This window comes from Denticeps clupeoides, chromosome 3 (genome assembly GCF_900700375.1).
Source record: "Denticeps clupeoides chromosome 3, fDenClu1.1, whole genome shotgun sequence".
Taxonomy (NCBI): Eukaryota; Metazoa; Chordata; class Actinopteri; order Clupeiformes; family Denticipitidae; genus Denticeps; species Denticeps clupeoides.
Genome location: NC_041709.1, coordinates 1824582 through 1837640, shown reverse-complemented (window position 1 = coordinate 1837640; position 13059 = coordinate 1824582). Strand labels below are relative to the sequence as shown.

Sequence of the window (13059 nt, the reverse complement as noted above, 5' to 3'; positions counted from 1 at the left end):
TATGTAAAATAGCAAGTAACAAAGGTGATGATTAGTTAGGACAAGTATAACTTGCCGTGAAATGTAAAGCTTCAAGAAAAGGCTGAACTGAGGACTGGTACTCACCACTGACAGTGCTCATTAGACACAAATAATGATGGCAAAAAGCGAACCACTGGTTATTAATATGCCTTGGCTTTGCGTGTCGCAGGTTAACTACTATTTCATTTCACCTTGTGCGACCTCAAGAAAACATACATAATGGCACTGTCTGCTCTCCTGCTGACAGCAGCGAATTACCCAGCACACACCCATGGTGGGCCGAAGCTCAGGAGACCCTGGAAGAGTTTTCTTTAAATGACACGACACAACGACCCAGTGTCAGCTCCCAGTCCCCCCCCTCGTTTCTGCTCCCCAGCGCCACTGCTTGTGGGCAATCTGAAAGCCTGGAGAGTGCGGGAAGAGGGGGGACGATCCCCAGACACACGCTGCATAATTGAGATCATACACCACAGCCCAGATCAATAATGTCACGTAAGTGTGGAAAATAATGGCGGTATGAAGCGGCTGCCTAGAGGACAATTGCTGTGCCTGTGGAGACATGGAGAGGAGGTGGTGTTACTTCTGCACAGAAAAGGGCTACTAATGGCCATCTCACCAATCGTGTTAAACGCAAGGCCAAATACATAATACTTTATTAAAGTTAATAAGAACTTGCTAAAACTCTTGCTAATTTAACTTTGATCTTTTTGCTATAAAACCAAGCTGGGTTATATTTTAATAAAGGTGCATTTCTCAAGTGTATATCCCTGCTACACACTTTAAAGGTAACAAGCGCTGCTGCTTGAACGGGAGGACTTTGATGAAGGTCATCCGTAATGATTATAATCGAAATGATTTCTAAATGACTCATGGGAATGCGGGTCCAGTGGCACCTTCATACCAGAAAATTGCATTACCCGTCAGAGGCGCAGCCCTGGGACTCCCACCTGCACCAGTTCGACAGACAGCTCGCGCCCCAAGCAAGGAGCCTTCAAAAGAACAATCACGCACGGCAGAGGAAGCAAAGTAGGGGTAGATAAATGGTGCAGATTTTTATTGCTGATCTACCATCTTTGGTCATTTTGATGAATAATTTCTGCCTCAGAGGTTGAGAGCTTGGACTGATAATTGACACCCAGAGCACTGTTTAGAAGAGCCACCCCAAGAGATTCCAGGCTAAATTAGATTTTTTTTTTTTGAAATAACAAACAATTTCTGAGTTGTAACATGCAGAGAGTTTCTCTAGATATTTACACATGGTGCTCATTTCTATATAAAGCAGTATTATGGAGAAAGGAAAGAATATGAAAACTAGAGTAAATTTAATTTGTTTGAACTTGTTTGGAATCCACAAAGACTTTTTCAACTGATGAATTCATTAACACAGCATGGTCCTCTGAGCTACAAAATCAATAAACGTTATATGATTACTGTTCTATATAATATACTGCACTAAGATTATTAATGCCACTTAGGTCATTACAATCCAATACAAGCAGAAAGTAACATGTAATCAACTGTAACCATCATCCTATCACACATCCCTGGCATCTAGATTAATTTACCTAAATTCTTACATGGCAAAATGAAATTTAATTTTTTAAACAAAAAAAGTGTCATGTCTCGCTCACACCAAGCCACACGTCAAACTTCACCTTTGTTCCATTCATTTGCATTTAATCTATTTATGGAAGGCTAATCAAATCACCTTAAGAGGAATTAGATTATGTGTTTCACAAGTGACAAATCTGTTCTGTCACCCTTGTGTGGAATGTAAAATATAGTGTCATTTTGCTCCTGTGGGATTTCCACAACCTGGAGTTGTCATAAAATAAACATTAGTTCTGTTTGAACAAACTAATAGGCGAAAGGACATGATGCAATTTTAGGTCATCAGTCCAGCAACCCTGAACTGAGTTTCTATTTCTTCATAATCAACATATTAGCATAGCAGACACCCCACTAAATAAATAGCATTAGCATTATGTGTGTATCATAAAACAAACTCATAAAAAGGAGGTTTATTAACAGAAATAAACCATTGAACACAAAATAAACCATTGAACAATCCCGCCCTCTCTGGCCTGGTCTTGCTCTGGATTTGTAATGTTGGTAGACGTGTTGGAGATCGAACAGTGCTATCTGTTCCGTAGGGTCCCATGGAAGAAAAATCAACCTGAAAGTGAGGGGATGCTGACTGCCGAGTGCACATAATGGGAAGGGGGTTCCCATAATTAGGACCCACACATCCTAATACTCAGGGGAGGACGGGTGGAGCCGGCGTGGACGTGGCATAGCCAACAGCAATTTCATTCAAATATATTCCAACAACAGGGTATTTTTATGAAGTTGACCTCTTTGTATGGTAATAACAGGCTGACCAGACATCCCATTTTCCCCCAGACATGCCCTCTTTTTGAGACCCTGAAATTGGGACCGGAAACTGACTCCCTTTGTCTTGGTGACAGTAGAATAATGTTCCCACCTGCCATACAGATGTGAGCAGTTGTACTTTGTTACGATGAAAGGTCAGAATGATTTCCTGTCTGCTTCCTTACGACCAAAGGGCTGAATGTGATTGCTGGAAAATTGAGCTCGGTTGTCTTTGTAGTGTCATGGAGGGGATTGAATCAGACGGTCCATGATGGAGGGCGGTTTGATTGGTAGTCTCTTGCTCCTCACAGGCACAAATGTCTTTTTGGGTTTGACCAATGACACTTCCAGTCCTGCAAATGACTTATTGATCCTGCTGGCATCTTGGGCACTGAAACTGTGCCCTCATCAAGCCAGAGACCAGTAGATGGCACTCCCAACCAGGCCAGCCTGATTCATTTCATAAGTCAGATGAGCACTGACTAACTTCACTTTGCTCTTTGTCCAATGACAAACTGGTTTCTATCCAACCAGTTAAATAAACATAACTATCATAAAAACTTGAAAACTTTCCTCGAACTCTTGCACTTTTTACCTTTTTTTTAGTCCACTTGAACTGCCCAGGAAAGCTGCACTGCTGACCTCATGTTGTCTCTTTTGTCTGCCTGCTTCTGGGGCTGTTCTTCCTACAGACGTGGCACCCACACCAGGAAAAAGCAATACCGGCCGCAGACCAGACACAATGTACAGAGGCTAACAGAAGGCTTTTGTGTGGCCAACACACACTCAGAATCTAATGAAGACAGAGGCACAAGGTTTTCTGTTCATTCTGCTGCATTTCCCAAAAAGCCTTGATGTTTTGTTTTGCTGCTGGCAACTCTGCTGTGTGGAGGAAGCTGGTGGTAGCCACCCATTGTACCGAATATATGGCCAGAAACTCGTTCAGAATGGCACAGTTCACTGTTCCTACTACCACAACAGCAGGCCTGCAACATCAACTATAATCGACCAATCATTGACTAGTCGGATTATAAATCGCATAATTATAAAATGCCTCCTATTAAGTTACCGTCTTTTAAATTTAGAGAAAGAGAGATGCTTCACTCAAAAACACATTTTAATGACGTTTACAGCTGATATTATAAATAAAACTCCACACAATTGGAAAACAAAAGTAAGTTACATTAGACCTTCCTTTTCCCCTGGCCAGTAGCGCTGAACAACATATCGATGTCACACCAAAATCGTGATTTTATTAAAGACACGCTGGGTTTCAAAGGGGAACACTAACCCACTTCGACACTTCGATCGAAGTTCAACAAAATGCAACTTTCAACTGTGGTATGTGCACAAGGCCGCCATTTCGATGGGGCAGAAGGTAGGAACTCGGCATGAACAACTGCTCTTGCGCTGCACAAGCCATAAAAAACAATGGGTTTCAGAGCAAAGCAAAGAGCATTCAGTGGTCGGTCGGAAAGCGGCTGTAGCTACAGTTTTGGTTATGCTACAGTTCTTAATACACATAATAATCGCAAATTAAATTGGAATCGTATAAAAAAAATCTATATTTACATTTTTAAATGACTGCTGTTGTAAAAGGTGTAGAGAAGTGCACATATCTGATTTAAAATGTCAAATTCATTTAGCAATTTGCAGCCAATGGGGCAGTACAATTTGCATGGGGCACTTCGGGTGATAGGATTTATATGTTTCTACATTATCTTTCTTCACACTGTAATTAAATGGTGATCTAAAGCTCAAGTGCCTTGTCACATTCCACATTTCTCCTGAATTAGTTGCCCTTCATTGAAAGACATTTTGGAGGATGTAAGCAATGCTAAGAACACCCCAAAAGATTGTTTTGCAAATGCTTTAGTTGTCTTGCACCGCATTTCACCAACATTCACTATTCACTAGCTGTCTAATATGTTCACCCCTTGACTGCAATGGTGTAAGTAGAGTCATCCACAAATTATTTTGCGGTTTTAAAGTTGATTGATTGATAAATGTCTGAGGATATTTACTCCAAGATATGAGGGACCCGGACCATCAAGATCATGAAGGACAAATCACTCCCAAATAACAGCCTATTTTAATACCTAAAATTAGGTAAAGGAGACTTAGGAGGAGTTTTATACTCAGGCCATAAGGATACTGAACGAGGACATGCCACCACGCCTCACACCACCCAACCCGACCATCTGGGTGTTCGCCATTGCCTACTGCAACTTGTTGCTTTTCACTGGTCATTGCACAATCTATTCACAATGCACTTTGGCAGAAGTCGTAGCCATTACCCAATGATATCTGTGTCATGTTCTCCTTGAACATAAATATCTTTGCTTGCATTATAGCTTGCTTACTTTTTTCGTTTATTCTATTTTATTTACTTCTATAACTATTACTTTAAGTGTGCACAGTCCAAACAGAGTTGTTCAGGATGCAATTCACTATGTGTTGTACTATAACACACGCAAAGCTATAACTACGCATGTGATTAATAAAAATCTTGAATCTTGACTTATGTCAATAACACCCCTTTCTGTTGGATTTTTTTGGAGAAAGTACTATGCTAACTGTCACTGCTAATGCTTTATATTTTGTTATTCTTAACAATGATTAAATTAATAACTACACAAAAGCAGACAAAAGCAGGAAACAAAAAATTAAGGAACAAGAGAGAGAAATTAGGGTATGGGTAGAACACAGCATAACTGTGAATCTGTCCATAACAGGCTGCCAAAAACAAAATCACGCGGATCTGGAGCTCCAGACTTTGTGGGAAGGTGGTGAACAGAAAGACATTGTGTTTGTCCATTCTGCTTTCAAAGTGTGAATGTGAAATGCATTTGCTCTTCATTAACAAATGAATAAAATCCAAATAACACTTGCCTCAATTTAATTGAACAAAATTTCAACATGAGGAACCATTGGATGAATCACAATCTTGACTCGGTTATATAAATTGAGAAACATTGCAAGTTTAGTTGATGTTGTTGTTTTGACATTTATTTAAAAATATATAAAATTTCATATATTACACTACAAAAACATTTACACAAAACAAAACAGATACACCATAAGAGGGCAGACAAACAGATATTACAACAGCCATTTTTTTTTCTGTGCTTTTGCTCTTCTTCATGGAACATATACAGCAGAACTGCATCATGAGGTGAATGTTTTAACTGAGCAGAAGCCTCATCAGGAAGAACCTTAACACCATGCAAACCCGCGCATAATCCTGCAGGAGAATAAGAAAGTCCAGGCAACAGATCTGCCTCTGTGCTGCAGTCCCCGTGCTTCTCAGGTTTCTGTGACTTGGGGCTGCATTTGATTAATTTTGACTTTTTTTTATTGTAATTGTGTCAGAGTCTCTCTATTGCAATCTCAGCAATGTCTGGGGAAGAAATGTGGAAAAAAAAAAAAAACATGCGACCAAATATTACGAGAAGATGCCATTTGTCAACGCTCTTTTGAGTGGCATCAAATCTAGTTAAAGTTGCATTAGCAGGATGGATTATTTTCATGATCAATGATAAGTTGATAATTTTGCTTTCACAAAGTGTTTACAAAAGGTCTTACAGAATTCATGAAATTGGACCAAAACACCACAATACTGCCGCATACTACACCATTTTCAATTTTCCTGAAGTGGAAAAAATAATGATAAAAACACGCTTTTGTTTCATGATATTAGGTCCCTAAATTGATATAAATGCATTGGCCTTGACAAACACACATAGAGAATGTGCATAATTTCAGTAGGTAGCTTCAGACATTCAGAAGGCAGAAGTGTCTTTTTTTTTTTTTTACATTGGTTTTATTACACATTTCACAATGAAAAACAGAAAATATGGTTCAAGAGCACTGATGGAGAATCAAACGGTCTCTTATTCAAAGTCCTTCATGGTTTTTAAAATTGTACTTAGAACCAATCAAACATACGCAATTATTTATAGAATTGTATTCACATACCAATGGCATTTTAAAATACTTTTTAGAATTTTAATTCTATGCTAATGACTGAGCCTTTGAGAAAATCGCAACATCTATTTAACTACAACATCTGCCTATTTTATTTTTGTTATTTCATATATGGTTTGAAGGAGAGACATCTCTCCTAAAGTGCTATGAAAATTGGGTTTGTACAAGTTTTAAGTTACAAGATTCCTCTATTTTTGTGCGGTAGCATCATGTGGGGTAAACTGCCTTTATGGCCATTAAATCAAGTATAAATTGCAAGAATGGGTACTTAAGTGTCGCAAGTTTAAAGATTAAACAAGTCAGGCACATGTGCATGTGTGTGTCATAGCAGTAACTCCTCTGCCAGTGTAATATCTGACAGGTATATACCAATACCCAAAAGAGTGACATTCAGAAAGACTTGCAGTTAGCATCTACGTGATTAAATTAAAACCCTGTTACTAGTAGTAGATACTCCATATAAACAGCCATATAATGGTAACTACTTTTATGGATTGTATAGTTCTTGCCTGATGTGTGGTCAGTGTGCAGTGTTCCTGTATAAAAATAATAACAAACATTCCGTTAGTTTGTGATTTGGACCGGCTGACTAAGAACAAACTGATTTTGATAATTAAAAATTCAAATGATAAATATTCAAAAATAATATCAGAAACTAATGTTTGATCAAAAAAATCTGTGGGGACTTTTAAATGATTCCTGGGTGCTGGGGAAGGGGCAAAGCAAAGGGTTTACAAAATGGTGTTGGATTTCCTGGTAGCTGTGTAAAATAATTTATAAATTAATCTGTGTATATGTCATTTTAATGTAAAATGCATATTATTATTTTATGAATGGGCAATTTGATTATTAAGATCTGTTGTAAATGTTAAATGTTAAGATAATTGATTGCTGTCTGTTGGATAAATGGTTTGGTCCTTTTTGAAAAAAGACTGAAAAAAGACTGGGTGATTTCAGAAAGAGGTTTGACTTATGGTTTATTATTCTTATTGTATTTATTGTTTTTTAGAATGTAATCAAATGTTTCAAGTATTGTTGTGCCAAATATTATGGGAATATTTACCCTCTCATTATGTATTATGGGCACTATTTTCTAACTGGCACTACACACTAAGCATAGGGCCTGTTTGCAAGTCTAACGTCAGAGGATTGATTTAAATAAAATGTGCATTTGAAATATTGATGGGCGCTGATTTAGATAATGAATAATCAGGAACTGTCTGCAAGAGTTGCCCATCATTAGGCTCATCCCAATTTAAACAACTATGCTCATAGCGACAGAAATTATTTTAAACACCAACAAACATACCTCATGCTTCATGCTATGTTTTGCACCAGTTCAAAAGTAGTGCCCTATGTGTGAACACCAGGGTGTAGCCAATAACAGGGCTGTGTCAAAAAACACGTTATGCTTCATTAAATCCTAATAGATGCCAATAGTAATAAGATCACAGGCTAGTCCACTCCGAGTGATTAATGAATGCGCAGGGGAGGGGGGTGAGTTTTCCACAGAAACCTGGGATACAATCAAAGCCAAAAACCTAAAACCGCTGCCTTATGTCTGCCAAGCTCAGTAGTCACGTAATGCCAGTGTTCGCGATGGGGGTGGAGAGTTGAGACATTCATAGGCAGAAGGCTGATTGACAGCTAAGCCTTCCGAAGCACTTTTCACGTGCCAGAAAAGTACAAGAGACCGGGGGGGAAATCCGTGACAGGATCACAGATGGAGCACGGAGCCATGAGCGTTTGAATAATACACAACAAAGATTCATTATCAACAGGCTCAAAAATAAAAAAACACGACATCAGATTTCACACACAAGTGCACACGTGTTCATCAGCGCTGCAGAGAGCGGCGGAGGCGTTCACGAATCCGCTCAATATCGCTCCGGCCCAGCAAAATGCAGATGAAGCCCATGTGAACACGGATGGAAATATTCACTCTGTCTGCTTGGACTGTACAAATCTATTTACAGGTAACACGTCGCCCGCGCTCGGGAAATAAATACACCAAGAAATTCTCCACGTGTCCCCAGTCACTGAGACACATTCTGTGCAAAACCGAGAATTCCTACACGCCCATAGTTTCCTGCAGAATTTACAAAGAGGAAAAAAAAAAAAAAGTCTAATATTGCTTTTCAATACACAGCAGTTCCTTATTTCATCACGTGATACGGAGTACGTTCTTACTGCATGAATCCGGTTGTGGTGCGATCGGGAGGAAACGTCCTGGAGCTGAGCGAGACTGTGGTGATTCTGGAGGTAATTCAGTCCTTGAATGAGGTCTGGGAGGAAAAAAAAAAGTGCTATACATTCAGCCCAGGCACCAGTGACCCTGCGGCGGCGTCACGCTTGGGAATGTGCCACACTTCCAACATCTTGTCTCGTCTGCTCTGCGGCCCTCTTTTCCCCCAGTAAACTGCCCAGATGTGCGAAAAAACCCAACCATAGAGCCAAATGTCCGTTGGCGTTCCAACTGCTGCATTGTTCCTTCATAGTTTAAGCTTTCCCCACATTTTCCAATCGTTGCGTTCAATAAATACATGTTGGTGGTGGTAGAAAGTGCTAGGCTTCTCAGTTCTGCACGTCGTCAGATGGGGACGGTGGGGTTGATCATCTGCACCCGCATTTCCTGGATGCTGTTGAGGATCTTTTTCTGGTGCCCGGCGAGACTCACCCCGACCCTTCGCAGATCCCTGCAAAGACACGTGGCTGATTAGGGGCCAGACAGACACCTTATGCAACCCTGTGAAAGAGCTGCATCGCTGAGCACAAAGAGAGCCATAGGGGCTTCTCTGCCAATTCTATCTGCTGTGTGAACATGATGGCATCAATGAGCTGCGTCAATGACACTGATATGAAAGGAAACGGAACACTGTTCGGACAGAGTAGGTGAACAAATGTGCCACTGTGGATGATTCAGACACACCTCGGGTTAGATTTGGAACAATTGAGAAGTTGGTTGGTTAGATTTGCGGTTAGACAGATGAATTTTTGTCAAAGTGTAGGCAATTAACTGCATATATTGTGCAAATTAGCAATAGTGAGTAAACAATGCAACTCAAAATGTCCGGCGTTTTCGTGCGTTAATCCAAAGGTAGACCTGCATATATGCTAAATTAATTATTTATACAGTCAATACATGGGGCTGAAGGGTCAAAGGTTTCCCTGAGACTGAGAATTAATACATTTGTTTACATTTGCTGAGATGCACTAATAAAGTGCTAAGAAAAAACTAAATGAAATTATTCACATAATATGTTCATAATGAAATTCAAACTGATGCAATACATTGACATTCTTGTTTATGACAAATTGAAATGCGCAAGTGAACATTACAACATGAACACAAAATTAAGAATGTCTGTGTAATGTACTATATATTTACCATTTCAATACAGTTCCAATTATATGTTCCAATTTCAATTATGGGCTGTCTGGTCACTAAATGCGCAGTATCACTCAGCACTGAGTAAAATTCTGAACTTGGCTCTAGGTAATATTTGGAAATATTTGCAGCAGTCATACTAAAAAGTGTACAATTCCTCATCCACTTCGGATACTTTCCAGTATCGCTGGTGGTAGTGCCACTCCAAACAATATCTGGTCAGCAGTGGTCGTTTGGTCATAAAACAAATTGCATGAAATATCTACACACAAACATCAAGTGTGTAGATATAGCAAATATAAATGGTCTAGGAGAATGTGTTGAGACTGCAAAATGAGTTTCACTTTTAATTTGACAATTGTAAATTAAGGCTTGACCAGCGAAAGCAGGTGAGGAGGCATAATACCTCACTGACCCTGAAGCCATTTGGCTACCGAAGTGACAGCCGCAGCATTTTCCGTTTGTCCCTATTTTGTGCTTCCTTCAGTGAATTGCATTCATCAGTGTGTTCTGAATTACGAATCTTTATGCTGAGTTTGCGGTTTCATTTCTAAGGTGATGAAAGAAAAGCAGGCATCATGCAAGAGAAACATCCAACGGCAGACTTACTCCAAGGTCATCTGAGCGACTACCTCCACTGAAGTATATCCACTTTCCATGAAAAGCTCTGTGTATCGACCCATTTTTATGGCCTCCAACCATTCCCCAACAGATCGGTAGACAGTGCTTTCTGCGCTCCCGTGCTCCACTAATAAATTGGACACCCTGTGGGAAAGACAAATAGACCAGTGAACAAATGGATGCATAAATCAGATGGCAGAGCGTCTCTGGCTCGAAGCTCCCACCGCCGATGAAGAAATAACCGACAGCCGGGCGTCACGGGCCGCAATCATTTCACTTGACATTGATAACGGCGAGTAAACATGAACAACTTCAATCGGATGCCCACTGGTTATTGCCATTCCCATCTTCCTTCTCACTGTGTGATGCTGGCCTTGTGTAAGATGATTTATCGGCTTATTGAGGCACAAAGAAGTCATCTATGATCTGAGCAAATTGCATGCAGCGCTACTTTGTTGTGAATCAGATGCTCAGGGGGCAATTTGCTGCATGCAAGATTAGCTTACTTTTGCAGAAATAGAAAAATCAATATGGGAATCTCTAATAATTGTTCCATAAAAGGTCCGAGGTTTGCCGAGCATGGAAACAAAATACAATTACAGGGTGTTCATGGCCACAGAGGGAAAAAAAAAAAACTCTCCTTGCAAATCAAATTTTTATTAAACAGGACTGTAATTGCATAATGCAATTAGGCTACAGATAAATGGCTATGGCTAACACGCAAAAAAAAAATGTCCACCCGAGCGGCGTGAAATACATTTGATACCATGTAATTCACGTAATTGGAAGTCATTTGTACGCTGTCACTTCCTCTCAGCTCAATGTTGAATCGCGAGGCGAAAGTGCTTATTTGTTTCCAGTGTCATTAAATCTTTATTCTCCCTGACAGCCATGTGCAGAAGTGTTACGAACTCAGTTACATGGATTTCTGCATAATTTGCAGATCCTCTTCTTTTTTTGACACCTTTGCTAATGGCCACTTCATTATTATGAACTCTTTTGGAGTTTATACAGATTACCGCTAAATGGGAAATAGAAACTCTTGGCCCTCTACCTGTTTGAGGAGTTGATGAGGGTCTTCAGGCTGCTCGGGTTGCGGATGAGTTTGTCCAGTAGGCTCACAATCTCCTCAAACTTGGGCCGGCAGTTCCGGTCCTTCTGCCAGCAGTCCATCATGAGGTGGTAGAGAGCTGCGGGACAGTCCATGGGTCCCGGCAGCCGGTAGTTCTCCTCCACAGCCTTAATTACCTGAAGGCAGCAAACGTGTATTTTAGTGAAGTGAATGTCCCTTGTGGGGAGCAGTATGTGGGGACGGTGCTTTGCTCAGTGGCGCTTCCTTAACCGCTAGGCCTCCACTGCCCCTTTTTACTCTGCATTCTAGATGGAAATGCTAAACTGGCAACTCTGGATCTACGCAGCTAATATGTCTAGGACAGAGACTAGCCAATCTAGCAGCACTGGGGTGCTGAACAGATCTTTAAAGTGTTTATAAGGTTGAAGAACCCAATAAAGGTGCACTATGAAGTGGCCAGTGGACACAAACATCTCACATTTAAACCAAGAAGGCCACGATCTGAATCTGTCCATCAAAAGCCATGTTACAGACAACATCTATCAGGTAAACAATTGTGGAGTTATTGATGCCATCCACAGTCTCTTCAAATAATAAGAATGCAGACCCATCACTGGAAATTGATTTATCAGAACAATTGAGTTTGTTTATGTCAGAAGGAAAGGATTTATTGGGAATAATTCCAGACCCCTCTGACACACACTCCAAAAACAAGAGCAGTATAGAAACAAACCCCCACAGCAAAGTCTCTGAAAAAAAAAAGACTTTCTCTAGCAGTGCAGGGAGATCTGAGGAAATCCTCATGAAAGTATTACATAAAACATCAAACGTTCCCTTCCCAACCATACGAGAGCGAGTGAGAGGGCGAGCGAGGGAGAGAGAGAGAGACAGAGGGATTAATGATGTAGCAGAATTAATGATCTGAGGCTTGGATGAAGCCATCATGGGGAGACTGGGAGAGGAGAAAAAAGGTCAGGTAGCTTGATATAAACATGACTGAGGGCTGCACCTCCTTGTGGGAGCCGCTCTGGCGAGTGAAGCATGCCGCTGTGCCCCCCTTTCATTCCCCTCAGACACACACGCCCGATTTACCTCCTGTCAAGTGGCAGCATCTCCACATCAAAAGAAGGAAGGAATGCAACACAGGGCACTTGAAGAGGCATTTAAAGAATTAATAGTGAACATTTCCCTATACACTCTTCCTATTTTTAAATAATTGTCTTTAAAGCATGCTATCGCAAGTGACATTTTAAAAGTCATGCAACTGTTGCATTCCTATATAAACATGCAGGAACGCTGTGGCTGTGCATAATGTCTTCATAATGGAATCCCTCTTTTCCAAGCACCAAGGATAAAGGAAGAAGATCGGAGCAGTTTTCCTTTGAATGTGTTCACCTGTGCCACCCTGTATGTGTATCACCACTAGTGTTTGCTTGGGCTGGTCTTGCTACGTGGTCCTAGAATATTCTGGCAGTTCCTAGATGGTTCTGCAAATTAAATTGTAGGTATGAACAAATGTGAATATTTCCGGGATATTCAAGTCCTAATTAAGCAAATCCACAGATTTCAAAGCCACTGGAGAAATACCAAAGGATCT

At 40.5% G+C, this 13059-nt stretch overlaps 1 protein-coding gene across 2 annotated transcripts in view; it reads right to left on the bottom strand.

The window, feature by feature from the left end:
* Positions 1-5376: 5376 nt before the first annotated feature.
* The window catches only part of epha5 (EPH receptor A5), a 49573-nt gene continuing 41890 nt past the window's right edge, over positions 5377-13059 (bottom strand). For both annotated transcript variants that reach the window (XM_028971376.1, XM_028971377.1), the window contains exons 15-17: positions 11445-11638; positions 10379-10534; positions 5377-9077 (exon numbers count right to left, since the gene is read on the bottom strand). In XM_028971376.1, the coding sequence (XP_028827209.1) occupies positions 8972-9077; positions 10379-10534; positions 11445-11638 (456 nt within the window). In that variant the 3' untranslated portion in view covers positions 5377-8971. The remainder of the gene's footprint in view (positions 9078-10378; positions 10535-11444; positions 11639-13059) is intronic.